Here is a 23,427-nt window from a genome sequence, read left to right as displayed (position 1 = left end):
ACATCCATCTTCAGCCTACAGGCCCATAGTATCCAGCAGACTTTTCCATGAAGCAGGAAATTTCAAAGACAGTTCAGTCATTTTCTTCTGTATCCTGCAAAATGCTTCACAGACTCTTTCATGAGGCAGGAATTCCGAAGGATCACCTCACCTATAGGCATGTTCGGCAATCATTTCTCTGTGCTTAATGAATGTTCAGTGAAGCAGTCCAGGCAAGAGCAGTTTCTTGCCCAAATGGCTAAGGAGCCTCCTCGATGCCCATCTTCCTCTCGAAGTAGCTTGGTACTACCAGGAGCAGATGTGTCTCATTGTCATGAAAAGTCCTAAATTTTTAAAACATTTAAATGCCATATTCTGAAGGTCTCTGAAAGATTTGAAGAATACCTAACTAATGGAAATATATCTCTGTACATCTAGAAAATCTAGCTAACATGACTACAAGCTTGACTATTAAAGATGACTCTCTATTAACCTATATTTCTTAATTATGCATTACATTTTTAAATAAGCTACACAATAACAATACCTTAATCCAGATCAGAACTACTTATACATATAAGAAAATTGACTTTAAATTTGTATCAATAAACCAAGATCCACATCAATGCAAATCTCTATAGAACATTTATAAACAATATTTGGGAATGTGGGTGTAATTCTGTCCATACTGTTTCCTGATGCTTGAGGGAGCTGTTAATCAGGTCTTTAATGGTGTATCCTGTGTGCTAGGTTCATCTCAGTCAGTACTTGAGTGAAATAATTTTTTGAGGATGTTCAGGGGCCCATGGTCTATCAAACCATATTTGTCTAGAAGCAATTCACAGATTCTCATCTTGTATAAGAACAAAAGAAGAACCTCTTTTCCAATGTACCATATCCTTAGACCCAAATTCTGAAGTCAAGATACCTTTATGTTATACATGCTGCTTTAGCTTAGCAACCCATACAATGAAAAATCTCTCTGTACTTAGCTCCTTCACAGTCAAAAAATTCAAAGAAGACACAATAATATACATAATCCAGACTCTCTGTGTATACTCCATCTTTACATGGCTTATTTTTCTTTACTCCTTTTAATCTATGACTATCTGTACTTTGTTTCTTTAAAGACTTTACCTTTTTTTAAGCATTAACTTTATTTTATGTCTCTCTATACTCTTTTTTCTTCTCTCTTCCAAGCCTACATATATTTATCCAAAACTATGACCCATTTATAGTCTTTTTTGTCTGAATCTGTCCTATTGGAATCTGTAATTCTTTTCTCTCCAGGAGCACTTCTTAAAATGCTAAGTGCTTCTTAAAAACTTAAGTTGTGCCATTAGTAGGGGTAATACGGCACCACCTGTTTACCTGTCCAGTCAAAAACTTAATCTGTGCTATTGTTATGATAAATACAGTAGCTCCTGCTCAGCCTCTGCACAGTTCAGTTTCCATCAAGCAATCCATAGCACTTTACTCACAAAATGCTTTTTTTTACCCATCCAAATGCTTTGTCTCCCACAAGAGACAGAGGTCACACTAGCAGAATAGCCCAGAAAACCAGCATTTTAAAACTATCACTTATTTCCTGCTGTGGCTGGGTGTAGTAAGGGGCTGCGGGCAGGCCTGCTTTTCGCCTCACCCGGCTCCCGCACGGCTAGCTTAGTCCCAGAAATAACAACACACAAATTGTATTCATTTAAGCACTGCCTGGCCCATTATCTCTAGAGAGTTAGTTACTGACTAACTCTCATATCTTGATATTAACCCATTTCTAATAATCTCGTGGTAGCACCACGAGGTGTGGCTTACCAGGAAAGATTCAGCATGTCTGACCTGGTGGCTGGCTCCATGGCATCTGGCTCAATTCCCTCTTCCCAGCATTCTGTTCTGTTTACTCCGCCTACCTAACTTTCTGTCCTATCAAGGGGCCAAGGCAGTCTCTTTATTGACCAATGAAAATAACACAATAGACAGATAACCCTCCTCCATCATTTCCCCTTTTTCTGTTTAAACAAAAAAGAAAGGCTTTCATTTTAACTCAGTAAAATTACATATAACAAAACAGTTATCAAGCAAGAATTACAGTCACAATATTTATAACTATATCTTTATCATAATAATGGAAAACTATGACTATCCATTCTTCAACTCCATCAAAGACTCCAGAAGGATATATTACCTAAGTAAGCAAGAAGTAAGAACTTCCAAAACTCTAGAAATTACAGAGACATCTCCCTACCTGGACAGTCACCCAAAGTTCCTCTGTATTGTTGGGGCACCCATCTTCAGCCTTCAGGCCCATAATATCCAGACATTTTCACGAAGCAGGAAATTTCAAAGGCAATTCAGTCACTATCTGTTGTGTCCTGCAGAATGTCTCGCAGACTCTTTCATGAATCAGGAACTCCGAAATATCATCTCACCTTTAGGCAAGTTCAGCAGTCCTCTCTCTGCAGGTTCTGTGTCCAGTTTATACAACAGTCCAGGCAAGAGCAGTTTCTTGCCCAAAATGGCTATCAAACTCCTTAAGGAGCCTCTTCGATGCCCATCTTCCTCTTGAAGTAGCTGGTGCTGCCAGGAGCAGACGTGTCTCATTGTCATGAAAAGTCCTAAGTTATTAAAACATTAAATGCCATGTTCTGTAGTCTTTGAAAGATATGAAGAATGCGTATCTGAAATATATCTATGCAAATCTAGAAAATCAAACTAACATTACTACAAGCTTGACTTTTATCAATGATTATCCATTAACAACCTATATTTTTAATTATACATTACATTTTTAAATGAACTACACAATCACAATACCTCAATCAAGAACAGAAATATATATACATATAATAAAATTGACCTTAAAATCCATACCAATGAAATTATTCATATCTATATCATATCCCCCTTTAAATGTAAAAGAACATTTATAAACAATATTTGGGAATATGGACATAGTTATTTCTCTCCAAACTTCTTCCTGCTGTATAGGGGCGCAGTTAATCAGGTCTTTCATGGTATAACCTGTCTGCCAGGTTCATCTCAGTCGGTAGTTGAGTGAAGAAATTTTTTGAGGGTGTTCACAGAAACCTTTCAGGAGGGCGTGGTCTATCATACCATATTGGGATAGAAGCAATCCACAGGGTCTCATCCTCTGTGAAAACAAAAGAAGAACCTACTTTCCAAAGTATCATATCCTTAGATCCAAATTCTGAAGTCAAGGTATTTTCAAAATATCTATCTTGGATTAGTTCAGCAGCATTTATAAACAAATATCTTTTAGCAGCTGTTGCTCCTTCCTCAGCATTCAAACAATTCAAAGAGAGCATAATAGCATACAGTATCAAGATTCTCTGTGTATTTTCCATCTTTATGATGGCTTTATTTTAACCTCTATTTCTTTTATTTTTATTTTTACTTTTTGAGACTGGTTCTCTGTATATCTTTGTCCTGGAATAACTCTGTAGACCAGGCTGTCCTTGAACTCAGAGATCTGCCTGTCTCTACCTCCCCAGTGCTGGGATTAAAGGTGTTTGCTACCACACCTTGAACTCAGAGAGATCTGTCTGTCTCTGCCTCCCAGGTATTGGGATTAAAGGCGTGTACTACCACACCTTGAAGTCACAGAGGTCAATCTCTACCTCTGTCCCTTGAAGTCACAGAGGTCAATATGCCTCTGCCTCCCAGGCATTGGAATTAAAGGTGTGTACCACCACACCCTATTTCTCCCTTTCTTTATTTTTTATTTTTAATGACTTTAACCTTTTAGCCTGCATATATTTTTAACACACTGTAAACCATTTAGAGGTTTTCTTCATCTTTGAATCTCTCTTTACTGTTTATCTCTCTTTTTCTGACCACATGAGTCTTTAATTTACAAAGCAATATGGAAAGCCGTGGCTTTGACAGCTAGATCCAGCTCATTCCTTAGCTTTCCAGACTCATAGCTGAGATACCAGCCACAGCTGTGTTCACTGTCACAACTCTATGGCGTTTCAAGGTCCTTGCCAGCAAGTTGCAGCATTCTGCTCAGAGACCACACTCAGTCGGACTGCCTGCCTGCAAGAGTCAGAGTTTGTCCTGGCAGGACAGCCCAGAAAGCCGGCATTTTAAAACAGCACAGCTTTTTTCCTGCTATGACTGAAAACCGAAAAGCATGCGTTCAGCTTTTCACCAACAGCATTTAAGTGTTTCGTGGCAGGACCTCTTAATGAGCTGCAAGGTTTTGCAGCTAAGGCTGAGTCAAGAAGCCTCTCTTAGATGAGAGCATTTGCTTGCCTCTAGCAAGGAGATCAGAACCGGAAAATTGCTGCTACCAAGAAAACATACTTTACTCTATTCTTTCCCAAACTTTCTCAGGCTTTCTGTGGGATTCATTGCCCCACGTTGGGCGCCATCTGTAGTAAGGGGCTGCGGGCAGGCCTGCTTTTCGCCTCACCCGGCTCCCGCACGGCTAGCTTAGTCCCAGAAATAACAACACACAAATTGTATTCATTTAAGCACTGCCTGGCCCATTATCTCTAGAGAGTTAGTTACTGACTAACTCTCATATCTTGATATTAACCCATTTCTAATAATCTCGTGGTAGCACCACGAGGTGTGGCTTACCAGGAAAGATTCAGCATGTCTGACCTGGTGGCTGGCTCCATGGCATCTGGCTCAATTCCCTCTTCCCAGCATTCTGTTCTGTTTACTCCGCCTACCTAACTTTCTGTCCTATCAAGGGGCCAAGGCAGTCTCTTTATTGACCAATGAAAATAACACAATAGACAGATAACCCTCCTCCATCAGCTGGGTCAGGAAAATCTCTCTCAAAAGAGCCAGTAAACAGCAAAAAGCTGTGTTAAATTGTATTTTTGTGTTTAAAATTAAGCTCTCTCAGGTTTTTAAGTGGATTTAGTCCATCACATTGGTGCCAATTGTTGGAAGAGGGGCTACTTGTTCATCCTGGCTGCCCGGCTAGCTTAGCCCCAAAATAACCACACAGAAACTGTATTAATTAAAACACAGTTTGACCCATTAGCCCTAACTTCTTACTGGCTAACTCATACATTTCAGTTGAACCCATTTCTATTAATCTGTGTATTGCCACATGGCAGTGGCGTGCTGGGAAAGATTTGGCATGTCTGACTCTGGCGGCTCCATGGTGACTCTTCTACTCTGCCCTTCTTCCTCCCAGCATTCAGTTCTGTCTTTCACACAAACCTAAGTTCTGCCCTATCAACTAGGCCAAGGCAGTTTCTTTATTCATTAAGCAATGAAAGCAACACATAAACATAAGGAACTCCTATACCACCAGCTGACATGCTGCTGTGGATGGGAAACTCTGCTAAGTCCCTACCCTAGGTGAAGAGCTATTAATGGCTGAGAAATGGGGGTTCAGTCTTCCCTGAGATAAGACCCAGAGAGGTTACTTGATCCTAAGTGGTCATCCCTAAAAATATACAGATGAGCAATATTAGATACTAGCAGGCTATGTATGCATGTATGTGTGCACGTGTGTTTGTGTGCATGTGTGTGTGTATGTGTGTTTGTGTAAAACGTTATTAAGGAGGAAGAGGTTATGAATTTGGGAGGGAGTGGAGGGGATATGGAAGTAGTTGGAGTAGAGAAGAATAGGGTGGATATGGTATTTAGAATTAAAAAAAAATAACTTAAGTTTTGAGTTTTAATTCATTGTATACCCTGACAAGAGATAAGCCATGTCTGATCATGCACTGTGTGTTGTAAGTCTGACATCCTTAGCCACGTGTCTGCTAACGTACTGTGTGCTGTAAGTCTGACATCCTGAGCCATGTGCCTGCTAATGTGGTGTGTGCTGTAAGTCTGACATCCTGAACCACGTGTCTGCTAATGTGGTGTGTGCTGTAAGTCTGACTTCCTGAGCCATGTGCCTGCTAATGAGGTGTGTGCTGTAAGTCTGACATCCTGAGCCACATGTCTGCTAATGTGGTGTGTGCTGTAAATCTGACTTCCTGAGCCACGTGTGCTAATGCACTGTGTGTTGTAAGTCTAACCATCTGACCAACACCCCACATCTTTTACAGCAAAGACACAAAATTTCTTCTTTTCACAATGATGAAATGTACATTAATGGTTTCCCATTTTATCCCAGCCAAGGACAGATGACAGAAGCAATTAAATACCTAGAAAAGGTTGTGAAAATTGCAAGGAACAACTTCCAAAGCCTCGATGTGATACGAGCATGCACGATGCTTGGCGACATCTACAATGAAAAAGTGAGTTGTGTGTCCCTTTTTTGTGGAAAAGCTTGCAGAGTTGGAAGTCTCTTCTCACTTTCTGCTTGCTGTCTCACTAGTCAGTGTGGAAAACGGCTGCGACTGCGGGATGTGGCACAGACAGGGCAAGGGCAGAACTAGAAACTCCTCCCCCACATCAGCGACCACTGCCGTTCAGTATTCAAGGTGACTGAATGTAGGGAACAAGGTAAAGATTTAAATGCAAAGGCACTTTGTGATAACTATTGACTCTTACCAGCTTACTCTGACATTCCGGTCCAAATTCTTATTTCTTTTTAATCCAGTTGGGAGGCCTACCAGGCAAAGAAATGAGAATCCTAAGAATGACTCCGCAAGGAATTTCCAGTGTGGTTTTCACAGCATCCCAGGAGCCGAGATTAGTAAATGCACAGTTGTGATCCCAGTTTTACCATCTTCCGCTGCTCAGGGTCTCCATTAGAAATTGTACAGAAGAAGCCTGCTTCTCTGGTTATAATTGCTGTTTTGATCATGAATCAGATCCATCATTTTTTAGGGTAATTATATTCTCCAACTGTGTTCATACACTCTGTGCTAATCTGAGTGCTCGGTGATTGAAAGCACTACTGTGGAGCACACTGTTTGGGTGACAAGCCCAGCTCCTTCACAAGTTATTTACACTTCTAGGTGCTTTGACTTTCGCATATCATGGGGCTGTTGTAAGGATTAAATTAAGTGATGTGAAAGCAGAAGGGCAAGTCTGTGGAAGAAAGAACCCTGAGGGGGTGGGGAAGGAGGGCTGTGGAGGGGACAGTAATCATGAACAGGGTGCCATGTTAAACGCATGTGAAAGTGTCATAATGAAAACCCAGTATTTATATACCAACTAAAATGTTAATTTTTTAAAAAATCAACCCCAGGGGACTTGAGAGCGGGGCCCAGTGGTGAAGAGTCCTTGCTATTCCTGTGGAAGACTTTTGCTTCCAAGCACACACACCTGGCAGCTCACAACTACCTGCAACTCCAGCTCCATGGGGCCTGACACCATCTTCTGACCTATGTGGGCACCTACATGCAGAAGATACACATAAACTCAGGTAGTTACACACACACACACACACACACACACACACACACACACACACACGGTAAATAAATAAATACTGGACTGGACTGGGGAAATGGCCATGTCATTAAAGTGTCTGTTTTGCAAGCACAGAGACCTGATTTCAGATCCCCAGAACCTGTGTGGGAAAACATATATAGTGCATGCTTATAACCCCAGTGATGCGAGGGCAGGGCCAGTGGACCAATGGAGTGCACTGGCCAGCCATGCTAGCCAAATCAGTGAGCCCAGGCTCAATGAGAGAGTCCCTGTCTCAAAAAAACAACATAGAAAGTACTCAAGGGAGAAACTAGACATTGACTATTGGCCACCATACATATGTACATACACAAGCATGTATATGTACACAATCCATATGAACACAAACATGCACTACATGCAATGTAAATACTGAGGAGAAAAGGAGTTGGCCTAGTAAGGGCAGCACCTTGGGCTAACCCTGTGTCCCAGGGACACAGGGTTCGTGTGGCTACGACTGTGCCCCTCCGTCTGCAGTCTTCTGTTCCAGAGCCTCCGATAGTCTGTCTCACTCCAAGTCTCCTAGATTCAAAGTAGTTGTAATAGTCCAATCCACACTCTTAAACACTACCATAATTTTTAGTAAAACAAGTTTCAAATGAATACAAATTAATGAAAGTAATGTTTTGCTTTGTTTCTGCTCTGAGGAAATTTTCTGCAAACAAGTCCTGGCCTCCCATTCCTCTCAGCTACCTGTGGCTCCCCTAGCTCCTTTGCTCCCCACAGGAGAAGAACCCATCATCCCAGGAGTGACTCTAAAGGGAATTTACAATGGGTAGTTCTATGTGCTGCTGGTATCTACCCTTGGTGGCCAAAACAAAGCTGACCACTGGGGAACTTCAACACTGTTGTATTTTAACAGTCCGTGCTGTGTTTGTTGCGTGATTTTCTTGCCTGCCCTGCTTTCTTGCTATTGTGTTCTGTTGGCTAGAATATCACTTTTGTGAGAGCTGAGACCCTGTCCGCAGTTCCTGTCTAAGAAATGAGCCCGACACACTTGGGAAGCAGAAGGGCGTCAGTCCACTGAGCTCATTTGGGAACCAGCGTCACACCACTTGAGAAAGCACTGTCACTTCTGAAATCCCACACTCTTTCGGTTTCCTAAAGTATCCTACCACTTAGAAAACTTGTCCCGGATCCTTAAAAACAAATCGCACACGGCTGCCTGCCGTTCATCAGTCTTACACCCATGAGACCCTTGCGCTAGCTATGGTTTTTGTCAGTTTGACACAGCCAGGACCCTCTGGGAAGAGGGAACCTTAATTTCTCCTCAGATTGGCATGTAGGCGAGTCTGTGTAGTTGGTGTGAGGGAGCCCACCGGTTCATGGATGGGGCTACCCCTGGGAATGCTCAGTGAGACACAGTAAATAGAGCTCCTTCCTATCCTCTGCTTCAGTTCCTGCCTGGAGTTCCCACCCTGGCTTTCCCTTCATGATAAACTGTAAGCTGTAAGGGAAATAAATTCTTTCCTCCCCAAGTTGTTTTGGTCATGGCTTTTAATCAGAGCTATAAGCCACAGCAGGACAGCTCCCTTCCCGCTGCCCTATCTGCTCCTTTCTGCTGCTGGGGCTCCCAGCTGCCCTCTCCTCCTGTCTGAGGCTCGGGCTCCCAGCTGCCCTATCTCCTCCTTTCTGCAGCTCGGGCCACCTGTGTTAATGGTATTGTCAGCAACAAGTTTCAAAGTGTAACACTGTGAGACAGAAGCTACAAGGCAAAATTGTCATTTTGAAAAATACTGGAATTGGCATATACTGTGATTACGATAGTGCTTTTATTATTTAAATTAGTGCATCTTAAAAATAGTCTTTATCTTAGTTAACCTTTGATTATAAAATCTGGGGTAGGGGGCGTCCCATGCCACTCTCTAGATGTGATCTTTTGATAGAATGTTAATTGAAAATATATAATTACTATAAAGTGACCAAATGGCAGTGTTTTAGGGGAGAAAATCCAGGATCTGCCTTTTATGAGATTTCTCATTCCCTAATAAGATCAAAAATAATCACAGTTCAAAATATGGTCATTCTTATGTCAAAATAGCAGAAAGGGGCCAGTGAGAAGGCTCTGTGGGTCAGAGCACTTGCCACACAGCCTGATGACATGGGTGTGATCCCCCAAATCCGTGGAAGAGGAAAGTGGATTCCTGAATATAGTCCTCTGACCTCCCCACGTGTGCCATGGCATGTGCAAGCCCACATGCACACACGGGCACACACAGAGAGAGAAAGAGAGAGAGAGAGAGAGAGAGAGAGAGAGAGAGAGAGAGATTATTTACCCTTAGAAAACACCCTTTTTTTACTTTGCTTGTTAGATCTTTAAGAAACAGAATGCACGTGAAAATTCTATTATGAGCTTTGTTTCAAGATCTCTGATGTCACTGAGACCATACCCTTGAACTGTCAGGGATTTCAGAGCGCTGGTTGGGGTTGCCTTCTCATGGATGGATTAATGAATATATAATTTGCTGCACAGTTTATATTTAAGATTGTCAGAACCGATTTCTAGAATCATTAGAAATTTATAATAGAGATGACTTAGAAACAAAGATGAACTTTAGAAGGTTATACAGAATTTGAGGAGAGATTACATTTACGTAGTAAACTTTTTTTAAGGATTAAGAATGTGGAAATACAATAGACACTAAGGAAACTCATTCCCAAAAGGTATGTTTAAAAAAAAAAAAAAGGTAGCATCTGAAAGGAACCACTATTGTGTTTACTTGACTGTGTGTTAGAGACATCTTCATTGTAGCTTATGACAGTTGTTTGTGGTTAGTTTGAAGGAAAGACAACCACCTAATGATATTCCTCTTTGGGGCAGAAAAAGCACTTGGCTTCAATAAGGCCCATTGAAAAGGTCTAATCACCATTTTAGGTGGCACGGCTTCCTCTAAAGTCAAGCCACCTGTTCCTCCTTCTCTTGCTGCTGAGTGTCACTGGCGTGCAGGCTCACGCATAGCGGCTACCTCACGACTCAGCAGATGAATGCTGGTTCATCTTAACCTATGTCTGTAAATCAGCCTGGAAGTTTAAGTATGTGCCCATTTGTTTATAACCCTTGATTTACCAGATTCAAACTCCCACCCTAATCAATAAACAGCCCAAAAACTCAGAATAAAACAGGAACAATTAGATGCTTCAATTTCTGTTTTTGAAACAAGGTTATCCTTGATCAAATTGTGCTTTTTGTGTGTGTAGTTTTCTTTCTCATTTGTATCTATCAAGGATGTCTGTATTTTCATTATCTCTAATATGTGCCATAGTTCTCAATCATATTTAATTGGAACAGAGACCACCTTTCGTATGTTTTAATTAAATAATCTTTTCTCATTATAAACCTTTTTATGATTAAAAAAGAATTGCTTACAGCATCAAATAATAACTATTACTTATACAATATGAAGGTGCTTCCCATCAATGATCAAATTTGATAGAAGAAAAACTTTGACTAGGGAGTGCACATAGACTGCCCTATGGACAGGACGCGCAATGTTGCATTGCGGCATGGGAGAGAAACCGCTAATCGGACTGTCAGGTGACTCTTATTCAATCAGTGACCACTCATCCAACTGCTCCACTGCACCGAGGGTCTCGGAGCTGATGCTTCACCCCATCTGTGCAGGTGTGCGGCATGGAGATGTAGCCATGGTGCTTCGAATTCCCACTTCTTCTGACAAAGTGTGGAAATATGGCTAAAATTTTTATTACAAAAAAATTCCTCTCCTGTGAAAGTTTTTTTTGAAAGGAGTATTCAACAATGTTTTAATTATCTCTATTTTGTCTCTGTGTGTCTGAGTGTTCAAACGTAGGGGGCACAGCTGTGTGGGTACACAGTGTGGGAATGCAGAAGTGTGTAGAGATGAGAGGTTGAAGTCATGTGTCTTCCTCAACCCCTCTCATATTTTCTTTGTTCTAGCCATATTACAATCACATGTTTTAAATCTAGACTCTCCCGTGTCCTTAGCTAAACAGCAGCAGGTGCATCAAGGAAAAGAGAAGGAGTGACAAGGGTTGGCAGATGCCTCTGTCAGTTGTGGCCACTAGCTTGGCGCCAAAGGCCTTCCTGCTACAAATGAAAACAAGACAGTTAAATATATTTCACTGGATAAATATAATGGTATAATCAGTAAAACTGTGTTAAAAATGTGTCTACTTCCTTCCCCTGCTGCTATGCACTTCAGTGTTTCAGCCATAGATGCAGCTTTTTAACCAAATTAATCTCAAGGTTCTGACCATCACATGAGCTCTGCTTACGGAAGACAACCTTTTCTGATGAAAGAAACGGGTGAGGTGAGCAAATCTGTGAGATGGGCGAGGTAAGAAATAAAACAGCATTCTCTCTTCCTCACTAGGGGCAGTACAGCAAGGCTTCAGAGTACTTCCAGCAAGCTTTCAGCACCACTGTGGAGCTCATGAAAACAGCACTCATGGATGAAACCAAAGTTCACTATGGGATAGCCAGAGCCCACCAGCTCATGCTGACCATGAAGAGTTACATAGAGTCTGCAGATATAGACAGCCTCAACTGCCTGCTGTCCTGGAAAGAAAGCAGAACACAAATCCAATATGACCCAGTTCTGGGTAAGGCTTTGGCTTTTAGATTTTGTATCATTCTTAGTAGCCAAGGTATTTCTGTTGGAAATGTTTATTCGCACGTAACTGACTTGAATTTGCTTGGTAATTTTGTTCTTCTTCTTCGGTTGCTACGTTGGAAGCTGGGTGCACTCTCCTGCTGTATCTTACTGGTAGTGTTTAAGAGAAGCATAAGATGGGGGAGTGATGTGTCTGCCAATCATTCTCCACTCTCAGACAGGCACTTCCCAGTAATCTTCGAGGCCACACTCTGTACCGATGGATTGTAAGGAACAATTTACAAGGAGTAAGGCGTGTAAAATCAGCTTGTACTTTCTAGTACTTTCCAGTCATATGGCGCACAGATGAGAGCAACCGCAGACACACACTGCTTAGATGATGCACTTCACTGATAGGGGTTAATGTTACTTTTATTGTTTTGAATTTGGAAAATATTTTATAGCAATGCCTCTTAAACTACTTTTTCTTATGAATGATTACATTTTTATTATAAACAACCAAGTTAGTGTAAGGGTCAGCTCTGTGTTTTAGCTTCACTTGACTCTAGGGATGAACTTCAGGTCACACAGCTTGGTGACAAGCACATTTACCCACCGAGCCATCTTGCCCACCCTGAATATCCAACTTCTTTTTAATTCATTGTTAGATCCTTGGGAGCTCATTCCACATCTTGAAATTACCTACATCTTAAATTTTCATGTTTTCTGCCCAGAATACCAGGAAATGACCCATGTCAGCTGTCTTACACTGGAAAAGGTCAGCCTGCAGTTCAGTGTCTCAGTTTGTCTTGAATAAACTCTTATCATCCTATGATACTGTGAGAAAAATACTCCTGGGTGGGGGGAGCAAGGCCGGAAAAGCCATGTTCTAATGGGATCCAGGTGTGTCTCTCAGTGCCTAGGCTGGAAAAGGCATGTTCTGATGGGATCCAGGCGTGTCTCTCAGTGCCTAGTGTGCAGCTTCTGAAAACCCTTCTGCTTTTGCTCATCCGTACTGCTTACATTTGTGGCTCTTTGGTTTCTCAAGAGCTGAATTTTCTTCTGAAGGGCTTGGGAGCAACCATCCCTTTTCCTCCATGCTTCAGACACTAACACTCATGGTCTGCACAGGCCTACATAGAGTGCTGGAGAAATCACAGCCGGCACTGCTTCATCTCACGTGACTCACCTCTGCAGGCATGAGCGTCTTCCCCGCAGAAGTAAAACATAGACAAGTGTGAGTAAGTACTGAGTTCTCATTCTTCTGACACAGTTCACACTGTACCTTTTCTTCTTGGGAATAAAATCCACAGGAAACTATTTAACACATGTGACTGCACACATGCATTTGTAGGTCAAAATGCACTAAAATCTGCCATAAGATGCCCCGTTTTCACTCTACTCAAAACTCCTCCCTGGCTCTTCTCTGGGTTCTGGATAAAGACTTCTTGTCCTTCCTGACCCAGTTTTTTCCCGACCACTCCCCTACACACACTCCACCCAGCCCTGCCTACATGGCATTCCCAATGACCTCCTTCCAGCTCAGTTCAGCCAGGTCCTTAGACAGGATGCCTGAGGCCCCTACCACTTGATAATGCTCTCTTCTCTGATCTCAGTGGCTGTCATTTATTTCTCTGCTATCATTTATTTCTCTGGAAGTCGTTTCGTTTCATTTTCTACCACGACCATCTTTTTAATCGCCTTAGCTGCTCAGTTGAGAGCATGGGTCTCTCAAACACACATTCTGAACTCTTGGTATTTTCTAAGAAGGAAGATGTGATATTTGACATCTACAAGTTGCCAAGTAAATGCTTAAATCAAACAGAATCCAAGATGAGTATGTAAGCCCAACCACAAGCTAGTTTGCACTAACCACGTTTTAAGCTTGTTTGTGATGTGTCCTTGGGAAGCATATGATACCACACTATTTGGATTACCATCCAATTATCGCGTGAATGAAGGATGGTGCTTACCAAACACGATGTTGACAAAATGGAAAAGTACAAAAATATTATTTGGAAATCTGAGCTTTTAAGTTTTCAACTCCCACCTTCCTCGTAGAAAGAGGCATCTTTAATCTTGCTATTGAGGGTCCCCTGTATTCAGAAAAAAAAAAAAAACAGATCAAAGATCAAAAAGCTGTATTATTAAAGCTGTGCATGTGTTATTGGCACCTCGGAGACTTCCGCCCTCCAAACAAATCGTTAGCTCACAGAACTGCCAATATTCTTGTAAGCGGAGAGCATGGGCCCTGAGGGAACTGAGCAGTGGGAGCACTGAGGTCCTCAGATGAAATGGAACGGTGACTCACCAGCAACCCATGGTCATCTCTGTTCCTCTCGGAGGGAACACGCAAGAACAGGCCCCTCCAGACTCTTCTAATACCGGGAGATGGTGGGAATGACTCATACAGCCTGCCCTCCCCTTCTGACATTGAGTCTCCCAAATTTAAAAGTTGAGGGGGGGGGGAGGAAATCAAGTTTATTACACCTCACCAAAACAACTCAATTCTGAAGCATCTCCAATTGTTTGGTTCTGGAAGGCTCAAGGACCTATGACCTTCTCCTGAATTCTCCAGAATATTGTTTGTTTCCCAAACCCAAGCTATCTTCTCAATCAAGGAAATGTGTGTCTTTATGGAAAAAATGTAGTTCACATTGTAACCATAGACACAGCAACACAGAAAGAAATGCTTTCCTCATTCATATTAACAGCGGTGTTAACCCAGGCATGCAGTTCGGCCCTCTAAGGGGCAGTGCCATGAGCTCCATCGCTGTGAGAACTGCTTCAGTAGCAGGATCTCTATCCACTTTCTCATTGAGGCCAAAGGCAAATTACAGCAGAGAAAGAAAACAGATGAGCACACCAGCCGGTTGGAATGCGAGGACTCAGTTCTCAGTGAGACGTTATGTGAAGGCTTACAGGGATGGAAAAATCATCATCTTGATTTTATGGCTCCTGCAATATTCTTCAAGAAGTGCCATGACTTGGTCTCACAGTTTTGCCTTTACATTGGTTTCACGTACCACGCATTGTTTAGTATCAAACCATTGCTACTGTAGACTTTGCTTGCATTTCTCAGTCATGAGCTTACTTCACCCTTTTAAAGAAATGAAAAGTTCATCTTCATTACCAAGCCCTCATACTCTACCGTGACTGGATACTTTTTCTATAGCTTAATAACCATAAATATGAAGAGACAATAATGAAATTATCCAATAGGCTAGCAAGCAAGGTTTAGGAAATATAAAAACTTATTGAATTTGCTTTTTTGACAGTTTTGTAAATGTACATGGTATATCCTGATTATTGTTACCCCACCCTCTCTGAATTCCTACCTAACCCCTTTGTGCCTCTTTTGCCTACAAGTCCCTTCTCCCCTTTAGTGTCTTTTTGTTTTGTGGCCCACTGAATTTAACTAGGGCCTTCTCTGTGATGATGGGTTTGGGACTAACTACTGGAGCCCAGTGGACTTATCAATAGCTAACTAACTGCAAATGATGTCTTCCCCTCGCCACAGAGTCCATCAGTAACCAGTAGTTCAGAGGTGGGGAGGTAGAACCTTACCTAGCCCTACTGAATCTGTGTACCTGTTGACAGGCCCGGTGCAGGCAGGCAAAGCTCTTGTGAGATCATGATCGCCATGCCAGAAGCTAGCATTTCACAGCTCCTCTTCCTGTTTTCCTGTTCCTACATTTTTTTTCTACCCCCTCTTCTGCCATGTTCTCTAAACCATTGTGACAGTGGTATAAATGCCTTGTCTAAGGCTAAGAATTCAACAGTCCCTTATTCTCAGCATCTTGAGCAGCCAGGCTTCTCTGTATTCACCGTCACTCATTACAAAGCGAAGTATCTCTGATTAACGCTGAGTTAGCACTTGTATATGGGCATCAACGTAGATACTCCGCAGTTTGATGTTACGGTAAACTAAAGAAGAGTAATAAACAGTCAGAAGTTTCCCACTAGAGTTGAAGACTTCATCAACTATGAGTTTTGTTTTGTTTTTTGTTTGTTTGCTTGTTTGTTTGGTTTTTTTACTGCATTTACATTATCAGGCAAGGATTCCATACTAGGGCCAAGCCTCCTGTCTACTCATTTGGCTACTCCTATGACAGTCATGCCATTATTGCTTCAGTAGGCACACCTTGTCTGACTGTGGTTTTTAGGAGTCACACCTGGGTAAGACTGTTGATGCCATTTCTCCCCAAGCAGACTGCATAGTGCCTTGCAACACCATGAAAACTAGTCATCAGTGGGGAAGCTTCCTCTTCAGTTCCAGCTTGGTCGCTCTGTCTTCTAATCAAGGGATGTGGTACCTTCAGCAATGGGGCCTTATCACCTAGTTCTGGTGAGAAAGTACAAATGACAGGCCTTGTTGGGTAATCTCATGAACTTCCCATACCAGGACTCATAAAGAGGCACCTTACACCCAGCCTTGGGATCTTTGTTTGATAATGTATGGTTTTTAGGAGAAGAAATATAGGATCTCAGTCTCCATCCCCATGTAGGTTTTCATATTGCTTAACCTACTCTGACTCCAGAAGTACCAGGACCCTTTTCAATATCTTCCAGGATCGGCTTGGGGCAGCTGTCTCTCTTTTGGACAATTTGCATTTATATTCTCCGGGTCTGCCTGTGATTTTTTTAAAAGGTAGAAACCCTTTAAATACTGCATTAAATTCCCATTTTTAGTCACAGCAAACAAGTTGGATGAGACAAATGGGATAAAAGCATTAAAATACATTCTTTATGTGTTCTATACTCATGTCAGAAGAAGAAAACCAATGTGCACCTCACTGTCAGCCTTACTTAAAGTGATCATGTGAATCAGGGCCTCACAGACATCAGGAAGCACCCAGTGCCTTCCGCAACTATCCAAAATGAGCACAACACCAAAATGTCTGAAAAGACAAGCAATACTTAACTGCAACCAATTTTAAGAAAAAGGAAGAATTTGTGTGTGGATTTTCAATCTCCTCATTAAAATACACATCACCACCCTTTGTCTATTTTGTACAGCACAGTGACAAGTTACTTCTTACAGAATAAAGTACTTTTTTCAAAGCTAAGACTAGTTTCATTGGAAATTAATAATATGACTCCAGTTCCCTCAGGTTGAGGGATTTGCTTCTTGTTTTGTTTCTTCCCCCACTCTGAGAATCTCCTTCTCTATCTGCTGCCTTGGTTCAATAAAAGAGAATTCTTGATTGCTCCAAAAGAAAAATACCCCTTCTTTAGATTCTGCTCACAGTGCTTGCTAGTTGGTGGTGCATCCGAGCTTAACATTCCAAAGCACAGTGAGCATACCTCTCCTAAGGAAAATGGAACTAGGCTCTCCCACTCTGCCGCTGACATTTTGTTTTTATTGATAACTTGAGAGGCCTATGAACATTCTTTGGATTATTTAAACCATGCAAAACCAAGGTTAATACCAGAACTGAGTCAGCAAGGGGTTTGCATTTGTAGGGCTGGGCGAACTCACTCTCACCGGGTCATATTTGTTTCATTGCCTGAGAAGTGTCTGTCTCCTCTATCCAGCTGTAACCCTTGACTTGTGGCCATGAGTCTGACACACTATGAAGGTAGCTAACTCCTTCTACCACTGCCAGAGTTTGGGGACACGAGGCCCTCTCTTCTAGGTACTTGTCACCCATCTTTGGTAAATTTCTGTTAGGACAATTCTGTTACTGTCTCGTTTAAATTTTTCTTCTAAAGAAAGAGGTGACACACTGTTGGTACTTGAAGCATAAGCAATGGAGATATCAATTTTAATTCTTCCTAAACCTTCCCCAATTGGGAATTCCTCTTTAAAATTATAACCTGGTTTCAGAATTTACTTTTCAAGGAATTTTCTTATTCTACGACCCTTGTGTTTTTTTTTAACTTAGTATTTAAAGATTTTACAATATTTTTTTAAATTATAATATAATTATGTTATTCTACCTCCTGGGGCATGGTTTTTTATTTTATTTTTTACATTATAATATAATGACATCATTTCCTCCTTCCCTTTCCTCCCTCTAAACCCTCCCACATTCCCCTCTTTGCTCTTCCAAATTTGTGCCCTTTTTTTTCATTAAATGTTGTGACATGCGTGTGTGTGTGTATGTGTGAGTGTGCACGTGTGAGTATGTGCATGTGTGTGTGTGCACAAATGTGCGCATCTGCACATTATTCCTAAACTCCTAAGTACAACCTGCCCAGTGTGTATGAGTTATTTGTGTATATGTTTTCAGCGCTGATCGGTTGGCATGCACTTTCCAGGGGAAGACTGTTTTAACTCTCAGATACAAGTGAGAGCTGTGTGACTTGGATACTTTGACATAATTATCAGAAAACTGCATTCTAGAGGAGAAATTGCTTACAGTGACTTAGAGGCAGCCCTGACTACAATACCAACCCATGGACATACTTCTAACTCATTCTGGATGATGGTAGCTCCCTGGGGTTATGCACAGTATAAACCATATGGGAAACACTGGGCTAGGAACTAGAGAAGAAATGCAATGTCTGTCTCTACCTTTTAGCCCCAGGCCAGCCTGAGCAGCACCAATGCTTCTGAACTGCATCTTGAAGTCACTATGAACATACTTGAATATACTTGCTTCCTGAACTCTCAGAAGTACTGTGATAATATTTACTATGGTCAAATCCTTCAATGATGTTATGATTGGATAGCAAGAATATGCCCTAAAAACATAGATGTCCAAGTAGCTGATTTAGCTGCCAACATCTGAGTGAGTTCACAGATTCGTTGTTCATCCACCTTCACCTAAGGCCTCACAGTTAATTTTACTTGAAAATTTACGTGATGAAACATGAACATAGTATGTTCCTTAGTAATTTGATTGGCAGGAAGCAGAGAGAAAAACATTACAAGCTCTACTTTTTAATAATTGATAATTACTTACATGGATCCACTAAGTTTAGGCACACAATTATATGACTAATTATGCTGAAAATCCAAGTGGATGCTTAAGTAGACGGCCATGCCCCGAGGCCTCTCCCATTGTTCCTGCTGTCTCATTCAGCCATGCAAATGTTATTAAGCTTTCCTGGCTAAAAATCTTCAAGCCGGGGCAAGTGTAATTGCATAGATAATTATGCATAATTTTGTCACTTTCTATATCTAACACAGATTTTTTTTTAACTTTTGCTTCCATTGAGTAGCCTTCTCAGTAAAATATAATTCATGAAAGCTAGGCAGAAACCATATCTCTTCAAGATTACCTTTTGACTCTTTTGCAAACCTATTTGAAGAAAGAAAAAATAATGAAAATAATAATAATAAAGCTATCTACAGAAATTAAAGATACCTGTGAATGAAAACCGGCATTCATGAATAAATCAAATTGAAGAAGTAACTAAACAATTAGATAGGATTATAATCACACTTAGGGGAAACTATGTCTGCATAAACATACGCACAAACTGAGCAGCCGAGATACAAGACAGTGACTCCCAAATCAAAATGCAGGTAACAAATCTTTCAGGTTTATATATATCAAATCCAAGATTTGATAACAGAGAGAAAAGCCTTAGCTGGGCGGTAGTGGTGCACATCTTTAATCCCAGCACGCAGGAGGCAGAGACAGGTGGATCTCTGTGAGTTTAAGGACAGCCTGGTCATGAGTTCCAGGACAGCCAGGGCTGCTACACAATGTATATATTTTTGGCGGGCTGATTTATTGCCATGGGAAATATTAAGAATGCTTTACAGTACAAACCATGCCTGCAGCCATCTCTTGCTGGATTGGGTTCTGCATAGCCTTGGATCACTACCTCTGGCTCCCAACAGCAGGCACGAAGATGATAGGTGAACCCTGGCTCACAAGCATCCCACTGTCTGTGAGGCAAAGCAGCAAAATGAGTCCCCTTTTAACACAGACAGTGAACACACATCTCAGCCTCCCACCCTAGTTTATAAAGTCGGGGATCCTGTCAGCAAAGAAGCAGGATAAGATGCTGGCAGGCAGTCCCTAGAAACAGTGGTAGCGCAGTGACGATAAAGAAGATAAGAAAATAAAGCAGCATCAGAAGGGAGCTCGCCCAGCGGTGTGGGACCGGCCCAGGTGGAAGCCCTCACACCAGGCCTGGGAAAGGAAGCAGCAAGGTCTTCTGGGAAAGGTCTTCCCCAGGCATATCCAGGCTCCCTCGTGGAACAGCAAGATGAGCAATGTGACTGGAGCAGAAACGGGCAGAAGGGGAGAAGGGGGAAGGGGAAGGAGGAGAGAGGAGGAGGGAGGGAGGGGGAGAAGGGAAGGATTTGGGGGCAACTGGTTAATAGTTCTTGTAAACCATAGCTAGTGCTTTGGATTTCATTACAAACGTAAGAAGATAACCGTTGAGGTCTGTCTGAGAAGACCTCTCTGGTCGGCTTTTCCGCTGTTCTGTGAAGATGAGTTGTGGGTTAAACAAGGAGCTGAGCCAAGAAGTTGACAAACACGATTTGTACCGCCTGGGAAGCGCTCTGGCATTCTTCTGTCCCATAGTCCCCATTCCAGTCTTTCCATTTTGGGTAGGAGAGTCTTACAAGGAAACCCAACCAAACAAGCAGACTGCCCTGGAGCTGAAGTACCCCTTGGTGAATCAGGACACTCTGTTGCGGTTTCTCCTGTACACAGGTGTTTTAAGGCGACCTATGGAAAACTAAAGATTACATTAAGTCCAGGCAGTTTCTCAGGGTGGAATTCAAAGTCACTTGTACCAAAGTTGTGAGGCTGACATAGAGTTGTTGTAAATGAGTATTCCAGGGCCCTCGGAACTAATGAATACAGACCTCCGGTGGTAGAACCTAAGAGCCTGCTTTCAGTGCAAGCTTGATTCTCACGTACGAGAACTGGTCTTAGATTTCTTCAGCCTTTCAGCGTTTTAGCTGATTGTGTAGTAGTTTTTCCCTGACTGTATGTCACTTCACATAAGACATGAACTGTCTCCAAACTATTTCTGTCTGTCAAATGTGTGCAGGCAGCTCTTCCCATCTCGTGCGGTCTCTGCCTCACCATTCCCCGTTTCCTAGAGATGAGGTCCGTGGGAAGAGATCGCAGATTCACGTGTGGGGGTGGCCACTGAGTGGACTCCATGTGCCTGCCGCAGGGGCTCAGGCATCTCGTCTGGTTCACACTCAGAACCCACCCAGTTGTGGTGCCAGCTTTCCTGAGCACCTGCCATCTCTCTTCTCAGCCCTGTGTCACTACTTGCCATGTCCTGATTTACCTAAAATGACCTACTTTTTTCTACCCAGCTTTATCTCCCTAACAAGCTGGCATAGCCGTGTTGACTGTGCCTGCATATGAGCCCTTTGCTGCTCCACACTTCCAGGTGTGGGCACCCCATTTCCTGGAATGTCACTGGCTTTCACTGTGCTCTATGCTCCCCCGTGGCACAAGTAGGATCCCTTGCCGAGCCGTTCTGAACACAACAGGTTCCGTGGTTTCTCTAGGAAATTATTTTCCAAATACTACTGATTTGTACTGGAAGATTTTATCTGGTTGGTTGTAAAATGAAACGCAGGAAACCCCATAGAGACGCTGCATTAGAGCTGGTGAGGTAGCTCAGTGGACTGGGGGCTTGAGCCGAGCTTGGCTTCCTGGGGTCAATCCCTGGGACCCATGGGTTGAAAGGAAAAAACTTCTGCGAGTTGTCCTCTGATATCCACATGGGTGCTGTGGCACACACATGCACACATACACGCACGCATGCACGCACACATGGACACACACACTAAATAAATAAGTATAAAGAGAAACAATGTCATATGTCACACACCCACAAAATAAGGCTCCCATCCCACCATTGGATGTTTGTAAAAAATGAGTTTTAATACCTCATGTTATAAGGTCATTTTGTAAAATGCTGTCCACTTTCCTGCCTGTTTTTCCTGTGGCTACAATAATACTGCGTTCCACTCTATGCTCTCTCCCCTCGGGGAGACCCCTACAGGGAAGCATGTAACAGAGGCACTTTCCTTGTCCTCTGGCCAAAGCAAAATATTCAGACTCTTAGGACTGTGTGTCAAAAGAAGCACCCACCTCCGGTCAATTCAAGCTCTGAACCACAAAGGGACCAGATTTCTCACATGTTCCGGGGCAACATGGGGTTAAGGTGGACTGCATCCCAGGAAGTGCTGAGTTGGCTCACTCCACAGTAAGAGGCTGCACCATCCTGCTAAAGCAGGCACTGAGTCCTCAGGTCTCTCAGGCGGGTTCAGTGAAGATAGAATTAGCTGACAGTTGCTACTCATGGGAGGCTGCGAGCTGCTGCACCCAGGCAGCTGAGACCCTGGGAGCCCTCTTCCCTAAACAAAGGCTTCCACTGCAATGAGCAATGAACTCAAGGAAGAAAAACCAGAAATGGGGGCCGATTGGCAGCTGGTGACCAACAGGAGGGAGAAAGGAGGGAAAGTAGAAAACACAGCAATTGTTGGCTAATTAGAAGCCATTCCCACCCACTTAATACCAACCCATTAAGCAGAAAACACTCCCTTCCTTCTCCCCTGCTACACATGACATTATACTCCAATCGATCCCCCCACGGCTGTCTCTGTGTCCGCGAATGAACACCCTGCCAGTCTAAGAATGCAGTAATTGATTTGGGACAGTGGAACGGCAGCTTTCACGGCCCATTTTCTGAAGATGCTAGTGTGGCCTTGGTGAGGCCCAGATAAAGCAGTCAGACCTGCAAACTGACAGCTGTCAAACCCAGGGGAAACCTCGGTCTGTTGGACTGACTTGAGCCTAAACAAACAATTGTGGAAATCAGTTTCCCCACATGCTGAGAAGGACTCAAATATTTGCCTTGATTATCTTAACTACCTAAAGACTATCTCTACACACACACACACACATACTCACACATACTCACACTCACACACATATACACTACTTTTTAAAACTATATGAAAATTATAATAGGTGAATATACAACTACCTTACATTGTTTTTTGAGCAGTATGTTTAAGTAAAATTCTTATAGTCTCACTTTTAGGCTTTTGGGAACCTATTCTCTGACAGCTCAGATGAACTGCTAAGTTATACCTGATGCAGTAAGACGCTGCTCATATGCATGGACCTTCACGTCTTAAAGTCCCAGTCCTGGCTAGGTAAGCTTGGCGGTGCTCAGAAACACATTGTATCCTGATTCCTCATTGGCAAACAAAGCTTCTGTCTCATATGTTAGTATGCAGTTCTCAGTTCTTTGATTTTCTTTTCACGTAGGACAGAATATTTCCCTGAGCTTTCATATCAGCTTCCACATTTTAAGAAGATTCTTCAAATGATCCATTCTTTTATACTATTTCCAGAAAATATCTCACAATATTGGTCAAATGTTTACTAGTATTAGATTAAGGACTGGAAGCAAAAGGCTATTTTTCTCTGAATATCCATCAAAATGACCAGAAGAGTTGAGAAGCCAATAGAATTTGGGACAGGAGGTCCCAAATTGGTGCTCTGGGAGGTCCCTGGGGAGCTCAGGAACCATCTGCCCCGAGAACATTTTGGAAATGAAGGTGGTCACAGAG

The 23,427-nt window shown here is 42.4% G+C and overlaps 1 protein-coding gene across 1 annotated transcript in view; it reads left to right on the top strand.

The window, feature by feature from the left end:
* Ttc29 (tetratricopeptide repeat domain 29) overlaps positions 1-23,427 on the top strand; it is a 200,306-nt gene that overhangs the window by 123,511 nt on the left and 53,368 nt on the right. Inside the window, exons 10-11 of the mRNA XM_048450253.3 lie at positions 6,089-6,212; positions 11,688-11,916. Coding sequence (XP_048306210.1) covers positions 6,089-6,212; positions 11,688-11,916 — 353 coding nt within the window. The remainder of the gene's footprint in view (positions 1-6,088; positions 6,213-11,687; positions 11,917-23,427) is intronic.

This window comes from Myodes glareolus, chromosome 22 (assembly GCF_982192425.1).
Source record: "Myodes glareolus chromosome 22, mMyoGla1.1, whole genome shotgun sequence".
Taxonomy (NCBI): domain Eukaryota; kingdom Metazoa; phylum Chordata; class Mammalia; order Rodentia; family Cricetidae; genus Myodes; species Myodes glareolus.
The sequence above is the reverse complement of the archived record's forward strand: the minus strand, read 5'-3'. Positions and strand labels throughout refer to the sequence as shown.